General features: G+C 45.3%; 1 protein-coding gene across 3 annotated transcripts; it reads right to left on the bottom strand.

Annotated features, from left to right (window-relative positions):
• Positions 1–1,747: 1,747 nt before the first annotated feature.
• On the bottom strand, positions 1,748–16,888 carry RBP4 (retinol binding protein 4). Of its 3 annotated transcripts, none has more exons than XM_085606119.1 (6): positions 16,855–16,888; positions 15,538–15,693; positions 11,062–11,198; positions 10,836–10,942; positions 9,424–9,639; positions 1,748–2,164 (listed from the first exon to the last, which is right to left on the bottom strand). In XM_085606119.1, exons 2-6 carry the CDS (start codon positions 15,652–15,654, stop codon positions 2,139–2,141), a joined length of 603 nt encoding a protein of 200 aa, XP_085462245.1. In that variant the 5' UTR covers positions 15,655–15,693; positions 16,855–16,888; the 3' UTR covers positions 1,748–2,138. The 3 variants fall into 3 exon arrangements, with proteins under 3 accessions (XP_085462245.1, XP_085462232.1, XP_085462238.1); XM_085606106.1 differs by lacking the exon at positions 16,855–16,888 and adding an exon at positions 16,587–16,724; XM_085606112.1 differs by lacking the exon at positions 16,855–16,888 and adding an exon at positions 16,504–16,641.
• Between the last annotated feature and the right edge of the window lie 1,167 nt (positions 16,889–18,055).

Genomic DNA, 18,055 nt, shown 5'->3' with positions numbered 1-18,055 from the left:
TTCTCTGCAGCCTTCTAACACCTGATAAGTGACCTATAAGGGCAAACAAGTCAAGAAGTCTTTCTTCCAGCTGCTGCACATCACAAGGAAGTGAAGTGGTGGCAGCAATAAGAAGAGGCCCCCATTGGGGGCACTGGTGTAACGAAAATTGAGGGGGCCCCCTCTGAGCTCAATCAAGAGTTCTCCAGCAAGAGTGCTGTGCTGAGGGGGCCCCCTGGAACTTGGGGCCCCCCGCACCGTGGGGGCTGCGGGGGCCTGTGTTACGCCCCTCATTGGGGGCAAGGATGTTCCCTTGTCTACCTGGGAGCTCAGTGAGAGGGGGATCACAGGGGGTGCAGAGACACCACCCTCATTATAAGGCTCCCCTGAGCTTGTCCGCTCTTTCTTGTCTACTGCCAGGAGGCAGCTGAAAGCCTCGAGTAACAGTGCAGGGGGAATGAAAGAGATGAAATAAGAGAGAAACCAAAACAAAGAGAAGGAAAGTGACAAAGAAAAACAATGACAAGCAAAAACAGAAAAACAAATAGAAAAGAGAGAGAGAGCTCTTGGTTTGCCCAACTGTGAATGTAGCACAATGCATGACAAATCTGATCATAACACAGGCACTACACAGAGGTTACAGGTCACATGCAAAAACTGAAGAAAACAATTAAATAAACAAGAGACATAGGGGCATATGTACAAGGGGATTGCACCACCGTTGCGTTGCTTTTTTTGAAGTTCCGGTGGCGCAATGCCCTGCTCCATATTTACAAAGTAGCAGTAAGCCACTTTTTGTGGCTTAACACCATTTTGTAAATATGGTACCCTTTCACACAGGTATCTGTGTGAAATAGGCATGCAATAGGTGTTGCTGTGGGCTTTCCACCACAAGACCAATTGTTTTTTGATGCTGCTCCAGATTTACGCTACTGAAAAGCAGGCATTACATTGGCCCAAGGAGGAGAAATACATATATTTCTCCTAGTTTTTATTACTTTTTCTATGTGTGCTGCATTCTGCAGCACACATAGAAAGAGCAAAACACCATTAATTCTATTAATTAAATAATCGCGGTTTGCTACTTCTATGTAAAATCGGAAATAATGATTGTTTATAAGCTAGAAGGGACACCTTCCTGCACATAAACAATCATCCCTGCAACGCAAACTCTATTGCACTATGGTGCAAGGGTGTCTGTGTTGGAGCGAGGCAGCTATTTTTGGCACCAGCGCTAGGGTAAACACAGGGGTGCGCCGTATTCTTGTAAATACAGTGCATACCTGCGTTATGAAAATGATGCAGCACAGCACAGAAATTTTTTCCGTACAGCGCCATTTCCTTGTACATATACTCCATAGTAAAACTAATGCTCTAGACTGTTCCGATTATGGAAAAAGTTGATCTCAGAATTATTTCACAGTAAAATAGCAAAACAGGAAATTTTCATAGTGATACTCATGGTGTCACAGAGGGTTGCTGCACTGTTGAAGTCAGCTCAGGCAGAAGTAGACAAGTGACGTAACAGGTAACATGCACAGTTACTCAATATTCAAAGCATTACAGTGTCGATGGCCTGAGGTATGTTCAATACATAGAAAAAGCTTTTATGAAACGGTTCAGGTACCTAGAAAGGCTGTTCGTGATGCATATTACATCCTTACCATTCACTAAACTTGGTTATCTCAATCATTACGTTTATTTCAGAAGACACTTTTCATGCTTCAAGAGGGTTTTGACTTTTCAACAAGACAAATCTCTGAAACAGTTTAATGTTTAACAGGAAGTATTTATTGAAAAAAATGACTATCTAAATACAGTTTTTAACACCTCTTTTGGACAAAACCAATTCAATCAAAGATAAAAGATATTATGTATACTAAATTCATTCTCCAATCCAGGTTTCCTTGTTGTGACATAAATGTAGTACTAAGAAGACATTCCGTTTACAGCGATACCCACTGTGCTATGTACATTGTATACGTAAATTATTGTTATGTATTTCTATTTCAAATTTAATATAGCTTTCTCGATTCTTTATCGCGCATTTTCCAAAATGTCACGGTACTGTCATAAAGGCGCCGAATAAAGGCGTTGGGTAAAAGGTGTAGAGTTGTGTAAACAGTCTTGGTTGATAACTTGCAGTTGCTGCGTCTTGCTTAGTAAGCATTCTGATTGCAGTATCCTAAATGAACAAAATAACAGAAAACAGATAAAGTTCAACAGATCAAGAATTCCCAACATGTGCACGATTACAAATTAGACTCCGTTCTCAAGGTAATAAAATCAATCAGGTAAATTTAACAATATTATGAAATGTACACACAAACCGTGCATCTCCTTTACGCACCAGGACTTTGTAAATGAAACAAATTTACCTCCAGCTCTGCTTTACAAGCATTTAAATAACTAAAAGACAACACAACGTTGTGTCATCATATTTCAGAGTCGGTTGGCGGTCCCTTTCCCTCAGGGATAAAATGTTTACTGAAGAAAAATGTCCGCACAACTGTTGGGAGTTGAACTTATTGTATTGTAGGTATTGTGGAGTGCATCAAAGCCTACAAATCCTATACACAATGGTGCAAAATCAACTACTTAAATCTACTGAGTGGTACCTAACAGGTGGGTTTCATAAAAAACATAAATATTGTGCATACCCAGAACAGATTACAGTCCGTATAAAAACAATGCATGTAGTTTATATTACATAGTCTGTACATCCGAATCCAGGATGTGCAAACTGATAAATGCCAAAGTGACGCCAGCTGCTGATAGAATATCCGTGCCCAGAGTGGTTGCTCGTAACACACCTTCTACTCAGTTATGTACACAATATGATGATGGTCACTTTTGTTTCCCTAACGTTAACAGATTGTGCTTGTTGACCGCAGTTAATTAAGGGCAAAAGGCATTCCTTTCTGCATTTCTATAATTATTTTTTTCTGCGATGTGGGCTTCAAATGAGAGGATATTACCATCAAGACTTATCCTCAGGATTCTTGGCTAACTGACAGGAAGAACAAGGTCAGTCCCTCTGTGGGGGCACGCCATCTTCCCATAAATAAGTGGCAATCTTCATTATTCTGCATTCTGGTCTTCCTTGTCACAGACACCTCAAAGCAAGTGTTTGCCACATCCATTGTCTAGATTGAGTCAAAAATAAAACTTTTGTCTCCCTTTACCCCACTCCTATGGGTTGCTACTTCTGTTTCTGCCATCAGAAAGGGTACTGCTGTTCTGACATTCTCCTGATTCGTGCAAAGCACCAGACTTAGTTGACAGCGATATAGACTTGGGGAAGAAGGAAATTCCACGACTAATATGAGGAGGACCTCAAATTGGATTAAAGAAGATTGGAAGTAAGAAATTGGGGCACGTGCTCAGTATCCATCATCACAGTCCTACTGAAGAGTCTGGAAATCCTAGAAAGGTCAATGTGTACCAACAGGAATGAGAACAAAACCTAGGTGTTCAAATGTTTCCCTAGGATGCTGGTCTTACAATCGCAAAATGCCCCAAGCCAAGGGCTGATTTCATGCCATGGAATACTCAATTGGACTCTTCACACCCTGCAGCCTACACTTCCTGTTCCAGGACCACAAGAGGACCAACCCGACTAGAGTAATGCCTGGCCACAGAAGGCTATTGGACCAGCCTTTGGAGAGACGAAGACAAGGAACATCAGGGAGCTGTTATGACTGTCCAATGAACGTTTTTCTGCCATTACCCTATAAAGATAAAAGTCTACACAAAACAGACTAGAAATTCAGTGTCAGACTCTCAGAAGTTCATGTATTCCCCTTTTTTAATTTACATAACGTACCACAGTCCAGCAGCTACCATCTTGTACTTTTGCGTTGCTTCATGGTAATTCATGTTCCTTCTTCAACCACAGATACATTTTCAACCAATCAGGAACCATTTTAGTTTTTCTTTCTCTTTCTCTCATTGTGCTGAAAGGAGTGCCTCCAGTGAAACTGTTAACACAAGAGCAATGAGCCCATATTGTTTCCTAAACAGCCCTCTCCACATCCAACTTGCTTTTTAGCACCAACTCAATGACTCATTTACATAGGCGGTTAACTTTTTCAACAATTCACCAATTTACTTGTATATAATGAACTAATGTTCTGCAATATTTAATACCAGATTGCCTTAAAACTCTCATCATTTCGACAGAGGTTAGTTGCGTAACGTTATCTGTAACTAAAATTGTAGGTATGCCTTCTCTCGTGAAACTTTTTCTCAAGACCCTGATGGTTGGTAGTATTTATTTTATTGACAAATGTAACTTCATTCCACTTAGTGTGAACATCCACTGATACCACAGCATCCCTCAAATTACTTGGTAAACAGTTCAAGGGTCAAATAAAATCTAAACACACCTTATACCAAGGCACACCAGGGTCCGGTATATGTTGCTGTGTGCCTTCACCCACTTTCAGTCTCTTCTCACCTTCTTTACTCACAGCACTTTCGCACATGGCGTGGTGTTTGTTGCCCACCACCATCTGCTCTAGGTTCTGCACTTTTTAATGTCTATGTGGCTCCTCTGGCAGAAGGGAATAACTCTTTTGGCTTTCAGTTTTACATCTATTACAACGACAGTCAGATCATCATACGTACGAATGGGAATCTCATTTTCTTACAGGATGGTTTAAAATGCTTTCTAGTCGAGTTAGTTAGTCGGATGGATACCAAGTCACTTCATTTGAATTCTGATAAAACTGGTGTTTGGCAACTCTTCTTGTTGGTCTCCTTTGTGGTGGCCTCAGTCGCTGGGCACTTGTCCCATCCCAACAGCTATTGCCCAAAATACTGGAGTCATAGTTGATTTCATAGTGTCCTTTGAATGCCATGGTATAAAACCCATGACCACCTGCTTCCTGTTTATGAAGGTGCCTACCTTTCACTCCTCTGACATCGAAGCACCTACTGATACAGCCAATGATCCTTAGTAGGCTGGATTGCTGCAGTGGCCTGTTTGTTGGTATTCCAGCCTATTTGATACATAGACTGCAGCTAATTCAGAAGGCTGCACCGGGATTAGTACTGGGGATTGGAAAGTTTAACAACATTTCCACACATATGAAAAAAATCCATTGGCTCCCAGTACAGAAAAGAAGCTGCTTCAAGGCCCTCTGCCATGAGGCCTTCTACCGGGCTCATCGTCCCACTTACATTTCCTGTATGTTCAAAAGATATATCCCTCCTTGGGCCACATTACAGACAAGGCGCGTTTTCATTGTTTGCGCCGAGCGCACCTTTTAGAAGGTGAGTCCAGCGCATACAATGAAAATTCACCCTATTATGATGAATGCACTGCACCCAGGGCAGCCGCAAGCTCGCGCTACCCTGGGGGCAGCGCATTCGGTGAAAAATGGAGCGGCTGCTTTACATCTGCTCTGTGTTTTCACAGTGAAGGCGGCAACCCTCCTGCACTTTGAAGGGGAATTAGAGATCCCCTTGGAGGCATCTGCAAGGGGGTGTCTGGGGGTCCACAGGAACCCCTTTCCCCCTCCAGAGGGCTGCTCTGAGGAGGCGAACCCTCAGTGCACCACCGTCTAGGTGGCACACTGTGAGTGCACCCCCTAAGACCTTTTTTGCCTTTGTGCCCACGTCTGTAATACAGCATGGGCTCAGGCAAAGGGATTCCCTCATTTGCACGGGGCATGCCCCCATTCACATGAGGAAAGGCTCCCTGGAGATAGCGCTGGTGTTTTATGTGCGCCAGCGCTATCAGTATTAGAGAAGGGGCCGCACAAGCATCTGAGGCACCTTCTGTAATACCAAAGTGCCCCGGGAGCACACTTAGCGGGTGCAAACGCCCGTTGTGCTACCGATGTCTTTCAGTAATACAACTTTTATGTATTGCTTTTTCGAATCTCATTGTTGTGTTCCAATTTCGTAGGGAGAGGCACAGTGGACAAGCCTTGTCAGTGGTTACATACATGGAACAATCTCCCCTATGAGTTACATTCCAAACCCTATCTTTTAAGACCCTTTAATACCCTAAGAACCTAATTATTTAAATAATTTTTAGTGGAGAGATGCTTTCATCTTCAACGCCAGGGCAGCTTCGGGTAATTGCACGCTCTTTAAACTAAATATATAAATAAACAGTGGGATGCGGATGATTCAATTTGTTTCACCTTGCTGCGGCTACCTTAACATCCTGTTTCATACAGCCCTGCGGCTCTGCACTGTCTTCTGACTGAGGATACAACAGTAACTGCCAGTTAAGGCACTGCGTGGTCCCATCCAGGGGGTTCATCAGGTGGTAACTTGAAAGGGTCACATTGCCCCACCTGGAACAAGCTTCCCTTCCACATCAAATCCTCCACGAATCTTTTGGCTTTCAGGAAAGTTCTCAAGACCTGGCTATTCAATTCTGTATAGGTTATTCAATTCTTTAAAGTTTATTCAATTCTTTATAGGTTTTTTTCACGTTATACAGTAGCCAGTGCCAAGACACCCACAGTTATTCGAGCATTTAACAAGTCCATTTAACATAACATAACATGTATCGGAATTCCAGATATTTCTTGAAAAGGGGAATCTTGCCCCAGGTTTGGTAGAGATTTCTGGGGTGGAGTCAGCCTTTGCTCGAATAGTCAGAAATGTATTAGCCCTGTGGCTTCCATTAGATGCAGCTTCTGCACGGGCTAGGGCAGAGTTTTTTTTAGAATATCGTCTATTTTGATAGAAAGACTTTGAATAATAAACTATCAATTATGAGGAAAGATAGAAATCTGTGATCTATCAGGCAGGACCATGTATTAAGACTGAAGAGCATAAAAACTATTTGGGCAGAAAAAGTTCTTGAAGTTCCAGTTTGAGGACTATCAACACTACTTGCTAAATAGCAAAGTAAAAACTGACCTGAGCCTTTAAGGACAACAGAATAGTAGTTGCTGAAAATAAAAAATATTCCTAATTGCAGAAAAAAAAATATTATTAAGAGCTTGAGTGCAGTATACGCACTTGCAATGCATACCTTCTTTCTACAGACTTTTATCACACGTCGTCCCCGGTGTAAATTACTGAAATGGCTGTATTTCTCGGCTCTTTTAATTACTTTAATCAAGGCAGTTTAGAAGCTAATTAGTGGCAGATACCCATGTCTAGAGATGTTGTGTTTGGTGACAAGAGGCAAGAGAAATAGGCCTAAAAACCGCCATTTGTTGTCAGAGGCTACCAGTGGAGGCTTGCACAGGTAATGCTGTGGGGCGGTGAGGCGGGGTGGGGTGGGGGGCTAGTGGTGTCCGACATAGGACGGCAAAGATTAAAGTAAAGCAATAAAGAAATAAAACCACTTACCTTGCGCTCGCTGCATCGCCGACTAGGCGATGTGGCTAGTGCATGGCAATGTAAGTGGTTTTATTTAATTTATTTCTTTACTTTCACCTTTGCCGTTGTATGTCGAACTCCACTACCACCCCACCCGGCCCTGGCTCCGGCCCCACCTCGACTCACCGCCCCACAGCGTTACTTCTGCGAGCCGCCACTGGTGGCTACTAACAATCTGTTATTCACACTCCTGGCCTCTTGAGACGCAATGGCCAGCAGGGAAGAACAGGATTTTTAAGAGGCCCTGACTGCATCCACATGCCAACATATGAGTCAACTGGGCATGCAGTGAGGTTATTTTGGGTGATGGCCAGATAGTCAGTGTAGACTAACAACACTGTTTAACTTTAGGTCTGACATCATGTCAGGAGATGTGAATGCTCGTTTGCCAGTCTCCTGTTGCGTCTCCCACTCCTGTGACCTATTCGTCCACACACTACAGGCACTGTACTTCCTTTAATGATGTGGCAGTGCCAGGTTTAAATATATTTATATTCTTGAAGAATGAAAAGCATTTCTTAACAGTGAAGAGTCCAAGTTTACAGGCAAACCTTTCGAAGACAGCCAAACATTCAACATGAAACCTCACCATGTGCGCATGTGCACCAGAGCATGAGCACAAAACACACCCCTGATGCTTGACAGAGAGAACGAGAGTCATTTGGAAACATTAGAACTGCCCAGACATTTCTTAATAAGACTCAGCAAAGAAATAACACAGGGAATTAAAAAAACTATGGAAGTGAAGAACAACAACCCGTCCTAACTGAGATGCTAAAATATATCCTTCTTCTCAATAGGTTTTCACAAATGGCCAACAGGGATCACTGCTGAGAGAAACCTTACGAAGCTCCTGATGTAGAAATTGTAAAAAATAATAATATAGTCAGGTTTTAACACTGACTACTGTCATTTGTACACTACTTTAAACATCCTCAAAGGATTGGGAGAACAATTGACTGAAACATTGTTTCCAGTGCTCCTGACTTCAAATCTCCTGTGGAAGAGTGTCATGCTAAGAAGTGACATTTCTGGGAATCTGTGGGAGTACTGACAGTCAGGGGGCTGACTTTGGGACCTGGGGTTTCATCATGGCTTCAGTAATTGACCAAAATCGTGTAACTCTGGGCAAATCTCTCTATCCACCTGCGAGTAAAAAGTTTAAATATTTGAAATGCAGTTGAAGTGTCCACTTGATGTACATAATATTACATTGTCTCCCAATACTGCTATTTACTGTAGGCCTGAGCGGTAAATTCCGTTCAGCTCGCGGAATTTGGGTAATTTCGCGTTCCACGGAGAACGCGGAATTGCCCAAAATCCCGCGATCCGCAGCTTTGCAGAATTTTTTGCATGTTTGCGCTTTCAAAATGCGTGTTCGCGACATATTTCTACCCCGAGCGCGCAAACAGCGTTCGCGAACAGGAAAAAAGCATCGCGAACGGGCGGAACAAGCAATTCTACGTGTTTGTGGAACTTTTGCGTGTTTGCGGAGATTTTTAACCGGTTCATGGAGCTTTGCGTAGCGCGACTATGCATATTCCGCCCACCTACTGGACAGTATTATGTTGGTCTCTCAAAGGTTTGTGCTATATAAAATAAAATACATATATACGCTAACCCCAAGCCTAGACTGGCCACATTGGACACTGGTCAAACTTCTGTAGGTTGGCACCTGCTTTTTGAGCCTAGTGGCTAGTCCATCCAGGCCTAGGTTGCATTACACAATATACAAGTACGACTTGTTGCTGCAGGAAAACAATGTTGTTGGGTACTGCACTTGGGTACTACACCAGACCTAAAGTATTGCAAAATGTAAATAGTTTCTCTAAGGAATTCTTATAAAACCTACATGCATATACCTCTTCAGCCACTATATCTGGAAAAGTGTTCTGTAAAAGGAATCACTCTGTCCCTTTAAAAAAGATCTAGGAGGAGAACGTCCCCAAATCCTTCTTGTTCATTGGAATATGGGCCATTATCACAAAATGTTTATAGCTGCTTTTATCGCTTACTCCAACCATGGCACAATGCTCCCAAATAAAGGCTTCAATTTGTCAAAATAAAAGACATTCCAAAACAAATGCTTACCATTATGAACTACAACTCTGTACTTCCTTTCCAAACACAGAACTTCCTGCCACTTCCGCACAATTTGTCTTGCCTCTGGGGTCAACCCGTTTGGATCCCTGGAGAATACGAAGGAGTAGCTGTCAAGGCAGGTGCCGTCATACTCGTTCTTCTTGCGGCAGGCATAGTGGATTGCGTATGTGTCGTAATCAGTGTCCACCACCCAGTGAGGGTCATCTACAGAACAAAGAAGGGGCAGATACAAATCACAGAGGTGAACAGCAGGTTTGTGATCAACAGAATGCAGGAACAATGTCTGCTTGAACCAGCACCTGGTTGTGACAAAAAAGTGGCACAACCTCAACACAAAATCTGAGCCTTAACTAATACATTTTGTTTTTAACTGTGCCACAGAGAAATAGGCAACAAGGAGAAACATGGCAGTAGATCTGTTCTGCTTAATTGGTTGAAAAGTCCGCATTTCAAAACATCTTATGGGGTTGAGGAACCTGCTGCAGAGACACCTGCTGCAGAGATCTTTGTGTGCCCAGTGAATCTCAGGGAATAATAGTAATGGTAAGATAACTCTGGAGGTTCACACTTTTGCTGAAAAGATCTGTGTTTCATGCTTTATTATCAATGTATAATGTGTATACTATGTAAAACACCCCAACACCCTGCAGTGGGATGAGTAGTGCTATTAACGAAATAAACTAGTGGTATTTAAATTGATATTTGTGTAAATACTGGGACAGACCAACGCATCTGACATTCTTGCAGTCAAAGTCAAAACCATACCTCTCTTAAGTTCCTGTACAGTAATAACAAGTAAGTTGTGAGCCTTTGTTTGCCCTCCACTCTATTTCCATCTAGTTGTGAGGCTCGGCTAGTGCCAAGTCAGGATCAGACTGGAACAAAAGGAGGCCTGATGACCCCTTAACTTCGGCCTTTATATTTTGGCCAGCTCGTGGTGAAAATAAAAAGCCCACTCCCTGCCTTCATGTTGCTGCTGGGAAATGAAAGCAGGCTATGTGCAGTTGCTGCTGAATGTGTCCCAGTGTCTGAAAATTGCACAGGAGCAAGTTCAGCATATTTCAGTGGGGCCCAACTTTTTGGCAGGGCCTCCGGCAACTACCCTGTGAAAATAGTGAGTAGATGCCATGCACCGCATGTACCTCGACTTGTGCCCTGCTGTGACAGATTTATTTTATTGCAATCCCGATAGTTTTATACAGCCGTAAATACTTTATTGACAAATTCATTCAACCTCATGGAGCTATGCCTCAACATACTCAAATGCTGAGGGGTTGTGTTACATAATATAGAAATATACTGTTCACACAGGGATGGATGGCTAAGACTAGTGTTACAGGAAGCAAAAGAAGAACTAACACTTCCTAGTTTATCTCATTGAAATGGAGGCCAGCGCTTACCGCCCGTCTCAAGGTAGGACAGGAGTCCACTGTACTCCAAGCGGAACTTTGCAGGGTCCTCGGTGTCTGTAAATTTCCCAACCATTTCAGCGCACAGCTCCAGACTCCTGCAGGGAAAAAAAGGCACAGCAGTCAGTTCCAGGTTGAAGTGCACATAAGTTAACCCATGGTGATCCACGCCCTGCAGTTCAGGTCAAGAAACCAAGAAGACATTGACATGACTGACCCAAAGATGATAACTCTGCCCTTGGCTGTGGCGGTCATTCTTCCACTTGTGTCCACATCATACTGGGCGACAATATTATCCAGGAGGAAGAGGCCCTCGGGGTCTTTCTTGGCCACGGCATACCATGTTCCTGCATACTGGAAAACATAAGCAGGGTGTGAGGGTAAGGTAGGAGAGGAGCCAGAGGTCCATCCTGTGACCTACTGCAAGAAAAATGTCCCTGTCACCCGCTGTGTGGGAAAAGGAAGCCATAAATCGGGCGCTGTAGGCCCCTCACAACCTTGGGCCCCCGTCCCACTGCACCTATTGCACTAATAATAGCTGCCTCCCTAGAGTGGGGCTGAAGCTCTCAGGGGAAGGCGAGGGGTCTTTAAACAGAGTCGAGAAATTTGGAACCATGCGAGAACCAGAGCTCTCGACTAGAAGTAGAAGAGCAGAACAACAACCACAAAGAAAGTGAACTATAGTCCAGGTTTGCCAAGGCTTTGTGAAAGCTCTAGTGTGACAAAAAGCAGCGCAAAGTGACTCACGCTATTAACTAGACTGTGCCAAAGGTGTTTTGTGATGGAAAGGTGAAAGTTTCCCAGTGCAAAAACTGCTTTGCGCCACTTTGCGCCTAGTGGGAGCTACTGGGGCATAACCAGAGTAGGTCATCATAAACAGACATAGGTATGACACCAGGCGGGTACGCATTTGCAGCCCAGGACGGTCCTAAAGGCCGCCGACACAGATCTCGGTAGCAAGGGAAGCCTAGAGGCCACAAACACCAGATACCTCTAGGAGAGGGTCATCGCATAAAGGGCTGTGCCGGAAGTGCTGTCTATAAATAATATGGACAAACAAACAGGAACTGGTTCATTATTTTCTTTGTTTATAATGTTTAATAAAGTGCGAACAAGACCAAAATGTTGATGTCAGAGCGCTGTACAACCTAAAAAATAGCATCAAATATACAAGAAGCAAAATATAGAACATACAACATGAAAAGATAATACAAAGAGACATAGTGAAAACACCAGCAAAGAAATCAAATTGGAGAGGATAGTCGCCTCAGATAGGAAGGAGGTTATTCAGTAGTCTCATTTTTACTTCGTGTTTTAAAAGAACGAATGAAGGGATGGTCCTGATCTCTGGGGGAAGAGAGTTCCAAATTCTTGGGGCAATTCCAGAGAAAGATCTCTTATAGGTTTTCTTTTTGTGAAATTTTGGGGGTTTCAGCAGTAGGGAGCATGTACTACGAGAAGCTCTATTCCTTCCGGATAGCACCAGTTTCTGAGCCAGGTAACGAGGAGTGTTGTGGTGGATGGCTTTGTATGTCATGCATGCTGTTTTTAGGTGGATCCTATATTCATAAGGTAGCCAGTTCAGAGAGTGGAGGACTGGGGTGATGTGATCATGTTTCTTTACGCCTGTGATGAGCCGTGAAGCAGCATGGAGGGTTGCCCTTATTGGTGCTAGTTTTATTTTCGGTAAGCCAACAAGGGTAGCATTCCCATAGTCAAGTTTGGAGATCACGAGAGCCTGAACCGCCATCTTGAGGTCTGCATTGGGCAGGAAAGGCTTTAGTTTTCTTAAGACGTAGAGATGGAAATTGGCCCCTCTGGTAGTGGAGCTGATGTGATTCAACATGGAGAAGTTGTTGTCTAGTGTTATTCCAAGGGATTTAGCTGAATCAATAATATGTGGGGTACAGTTCAAGGCGGTGAGTATTGGGAGACAGTCTTTGATGTTAGAGGTGGGGTTGGGAGGCGAGATTAAAAGGAATTCAGTTTTGAGGGCGTTAAGTTTGAGGTGGTTAAGTGCTAACCAGTGTTGAGTTTTGTTCAAGATGTTATTGAGAGTGCTGATGTCATTAGCAGTACCAGTTGTATAGATGGTATATTGAATAACCCATGGAGAGTGTGTATTCTACCATTAAATTGTGATGTTTATGATCCATGTGTTATGCGATGTAAATAAACTGCGCCCGTTACGCACCAGCAATGGCTAGGCAGTGGCTCCCCCGTTGTGGTTACTAGAGCAAGGGGGGGGTGCATGGGGACGGCCGCAAGATGAAGGGCGGTCGCTTGCACGTCTGGGAGGGGTTAATGTGCCCATTTGAAGTAGAGGCAATCAAGGGGAACTTTCCTCAATTCTCGAAACAAATCCTGGCATTGCAAGCGTGTTACATGCACGGCATGCATTCGGATTTTGGGAGTCTTCTGAATTTGTCTATGTACAGCAACATGCATTGGAAGGGTACGGCTCCAATACAAATCCTGTTAGACAGCGAACACTCACCTCTGCACCATGGTGGGAGGCTGTGCATGACCCAGGACGATCTGATTGCATGCTAGTGCGTGGGATGACACTAGTAAAAGGACAGGCTTTGGAGGTATGGTACTGCACTAGTTTCCCCCAGTGCAAGTTTGGTTGGTCTCTGCACTGCATAACAAATAAGTAAATCTGTGCCTATGTATGTCTTTGAGCGATCTAAACTCCAAGTGGACAACATGGAAGAAAATGCGCCATGCTGTTTATATGTGTGATTTCTAGTTTGGACTGATACAATGCCTTATTAGAAACTAGGGAATGCATTGTTTCTGATTTCTACTGCAGGCCTATATATTCGAGGAAGTGTTGCCCGACGGCCAGAGCTGCAGCCAATTTAAACGGGGGAACTAGGTTCGAGTCGTGGCCTCTGGTCAGTCAATATCCTACGATTTTGAGAAAATAGGAGAGGCATCGAGCCTAAAACGAAAAAAATATATATGACCCTGTGTAATGTAATGTGGTGCTCATGTAATGCGCTCCAATACCCTAGGGCTGAGTTTGCACTATTTAAAACTGCAAAAAAAGTATATCTGGTACTATTCTCGAGAAATTACTGCATTGTGGCCATGTGTATGACATAGATAATACCGAACAGAACACGCTGCAGGGTGACTATGTACGATCTCTATCATACAGGCAGGCAGATACTGCCATAAAGGAAATGAGAAGACGCCACGTTGTCCATACCTGGCCTCTTGAACAGGTAGACAGAGTGCCACACACATGGCCACTCCAGTGTATGAGGCATACAGGGGCCCTGTGACTGCACCACTATCAACAATGCAGAAGGAGGGGTAACATAACGTGTACTTTTAAAGCAGACCTTCCCCCCTAGGCCTCTTAGCGCTGAATAACAGATGTTTATTGTTTCCCAACTCAATGGTACTCATTTTGTCGACCTCACACGGATGAAAGGCTGAGTGGATCCGCCAGGATTTGAACCTGTGACCATGAGGTCGAACACAGGTCTCTACAGGGGAGGCATTCGTCCACGGAGCCACCAGACCCAGAATCTGAGTGAAAGCCGTGCTGTCTATCGGGGCCCTTCAGAAGAGACTGCGGGCTCAGAGAAGGTGTGAGCTAAGAGGGCCGAGCCGCCAACAAGACTGCGAGGGAGGGGCAGAGGTTACCTCACAGGCGGCATATGTCAGGCTGCAAAGTCAGTGCTGTCGCCCAAAATAACGGACACAACACATGTAACTCAATAGCAGAAAAGGCCACTTTATTGGACGAGGTAACTCATATTACTTCAGGCAACTTAATTTCCTAGAACAATTTCACAATTTGGGCCAAAACCATTTTATTATCACTATGCCTAACAAACTGTACATTTTCCAAGTAAAACCAATGTTTACTTTTTGCATTTCCATATTTTGTTTTCAATCCTTTTTCTTCCCTTTTCTTTAACGACTTACCAATAACGAGGGTTGGGTAAAATCCGCTCCAAATTTACCCTCCCCCATCTTGCCTACACAACTATATTTGCCTGAGCGAGTACCTGTCCAACTGTGGCAAAACACACCTCCCCGAATCCAACCCGCATGATCCCCTCATGTAGCTATAACTATATATATATATATATATATATATATATATATATATATATATATATATATATATATATATATTTTTTTTTTTAGGGTGGGTGGGAGAAAACGAAGGTCCCTCACCTAACCGCCTCTAACAGCGCTGCGCCACTGAACGCTCGCGCACCTGACGTCACTATCTATCCTACGCCTCGCGCCGCCCGCTACGCCTACGCGCCTACCTCATCCCTGTGGCCGTTCCATCTGGGCAAATGACCCCGGGGGGAGACCGCTCCGCTCTGCTCCCCCCGAGGCCCCCATTCGCGTCATAACTTACATAGCATATCAAATCGCAATATAAAACAGCATAACAGCATTTACCGTTAACGTATAACGTTAGCAGGGGAGTTATGGGTCTCAGTGAAAAAAGATAAAATACACCCCTCGCTCCCAGCTAGGTAGTACAAGTCAGCTATGACTGTAACGTACCAGACGGTATTCACCCCTGGGCCCTGGTGCCGAAGCACCTGCTGCACTAACAATACCAACGTCCCTGGTTAAACATATAAGAGTACATGCAATATATAACATAACATATAACACACAGCCCCACGGAGATCCCCCTCGTGATACATACCCGCTCACGGTCGAAGTTCTGCTTGACCGGGAAGTTGTCCACGGTGCAGTCCCTTTCCGCCAGGCAGGTGCCCAGGAAACCGAGGGCCAGCAGGAGCCCACACACCTTCGTCTCCATCTTGCTGACGTCACTACCGCGTTCTCAGAGAAGACACCCCTGGAACGAAAGACAGACCAGTTACTCAACCTCAGGTGAAGGGCCAGCACATATGCACGTCTGGTGATTGTGAAACGCAGGAGGGCCTGGACTGACTCTGCCCCATCTGCTGAGCCTAGGAATCTGCACAATTCCAGTCTGTCGCGAGCCTGGCTCTGCTGCACCTCTGTTTACAAGGGAACTGGATCGGTCTGTCATAAATGCTAATTATTCCCAATGTGTGACTAGTGTTTCCTCAGCCCCTTCGATATTTCACAAGTTGGGCCTGTCCGAAAATCTACCGCTCTCTGACACGTTGCTGATTTTCCCCCACCACAGCAGGCCTCTCAGAGGACCGGTGCGTTACGAACTCTCTAGATTAGTTCACAAACCACTGCTTGTGTGTCCCTGCGCACTTTTCGTTAATGCAGCGCTGTCACTCCTTGGAGAGGAGCTTGAGTGACCCTGCACACTTTCTCTAGGGCAGCTCCTTGCTCCTTGGAGTAAAGCTTAAGAGACCCCGCACACTTAGCTCAGTGCAGTCCTGTCACTTCTAAAAGTGCAGTGTAAGCCACTTTCTCCAGTGCAGCTGTCACTCCTACTCCGTGGAGAGGAGCATAAGAGGCCCCATGCCCTGTGTCCACTGCAGCGCCGCCACTCCATAGACTGAAGCTTTAAGTGACCCTGTATTCCCACTTTCGTCCTACAGAGTATATTCCAAGAGTCTTTCGTAGGTGAACCCACAATAACCCCGAAATAACTGCTAGAAGGTCTTCTGAGCGTCCTCCTCCGGGAACGGTCACTAGGGCGCTGTCTTCCATCCTCCCTCACCCCTTTGACCCCAATCCTGCTTTAAAAGACAGCTTTAGTCAGTCAGCCACGGCAGTTCTCTTCATAAAAACGTGGTCCCTTACAAAGCCGTCGGCGCGAGAGAAAAGGCAGGCTTCCCAGCTGCGTGCAGATGTGCAGGCAGCCAGCCCAGCGCGCGAGAGCTTTATATACAGCGGCGCGCGCTGCTGCTGTTTCATAAGCTGGAGGAGGTGGGGGGATCCAGGCTGGGGGGTCCGGAGTGGAGGAGCCGCCGCCAGAGTTGGCAGAGGGCCCAGCCCAACAAGCTTGCATAACGGCTCGGGTTGCACTTTAACCCGTCCCCAAAACAGCAGGAAAGCCGCGGCCCCTCACCCAGGCACTCTCCGTGCTGGCACTTGTTGGAACAAACAGAAATGCACGCCTGGGATGGAGTGGGACCCTCGTGGCGCCGCCTCGCCCAGGTGCTGTGACGAAGGTCGCGTGGTGGGGAGGGGGGACGGGGGTGTATGGAGGGCGGCATTCCTAACTCAGGCTCCCAGACCTACACAGACCAACCCAGAGAGTGGGACACCATCCGCACCGCAAAAGAATGACGCAGTGCCATCGGTAGCAGTGCAGTTTCAAAACCGACACCATATCCTCTCTGCAAGGGCCATTTATTCATGCCTTTTTTTGTACAGTAAAACGGAATTCATTACAGGAGATACAATTTTTACAAACAGTTGCTAATTATGATCAATATAAAAAGCGCACAGAGGTGGGCAGATACCTACGGTTCCTGTCGACCAATGCAAAGGAACATGCTTACCTTTGGTAGTGGCTGTAGGTGCCTGGTATGGGTAGTGGCATCAAGATGAGGTCAAGTGAGAGGAAGGTAGTGCAGTAACCTCATGCTTGGTAGGGGACATTATCATGGGGGAGTTTAGCTAGGGGGACAACTGGCCAAAATATCTTTGTAGGAGAAGGGGGTTCAGCTCCGTTTGTAAGCTAGGCCATGAGGTGGTGGTGGGCAGTCTCAGGGGTAGGGATCTCCATATTCTGGTCGCACTGCCCAAGAAAGATTATTCTATGAGTCGTTCCTTTTTAGGTCTCGCCTAGCGACGCAGCGCATGTGTGCTGCACGCCTTGGCGAGATCTATTGTTGTTGTTTTTTGTCCGAAGGTGGACAAAACATGTGCGTGCCTGGACAGGCGATGTGCATGCGCATGGCGTATCCGGGAGGGGAGCAGGACATGTGCGCGCCCAGACAGGCGATGTGCACGTGTACGGCCTACATCGGCTCCAGACCATCTCGGACAGGAGATGTGCACGTGACTTGGACGGGAAACAGCTTTGTGTCCTGGCCTCACGCTCGAGCCCCCTTCCTCCTCTGTACTTCCTGTTTTCACCTCCCAACAGAACTTCTCTCCTTACGGTTTTTCGCCCTCAGGCAGAAAGCCCGTTTGGCTGCTGGTACTGGGCTCTGGCGCCTGCTCACACGAGAAACCAGGCGGACGCGAAGAGCTGATATCGGCTCATTCTTTCCAGGAGTCGTGTGAAAGTGGTCATATTAGCACAAGATTGGAACCCGTGA

Source organism: Triturus cristatus, chromosome 1_2 (assembly GCF_964204655.1).
Source record: "Triturus cristatus chromosome 1_2, aTriCri1.1, whole genome shotgun sequence".
Taxonomy (NCBI): Eukaryota; Metazoa; Chordata; class Amphibia; order Caudata; family Salamandridae; genus Triturus; species Triturus cristatus.
This window is presented reverse-complemented; position numbering and strand designations above follow the sequence as displayed.

Excerpts from the sequence above, each read along its gene's own strand:
- RBP4 (XM_085606119.1), bottom strand. The coding sequence starts at position 15,654 with ATGGAGACGAAGGTGTGTGGGCTCCTGCTGGCCCTCGGTTTCCTGGGC. Across the intron at positions 11,199-15,537 it reads AGAACTTCGACCGTGAGCGG|TATGCAGGAACATGGTATGC; the intron begins GTATGTATCACG and ends TATGTTTTCCAG. Across the intron at positions 9,640-10,835 it reads GTCCTACCTTGAGACGGGCG|ATGACCCTCACTGGGTGGTG; the intron begins GTAAGCGCTGGC and ends TTTGTTCTGTAG.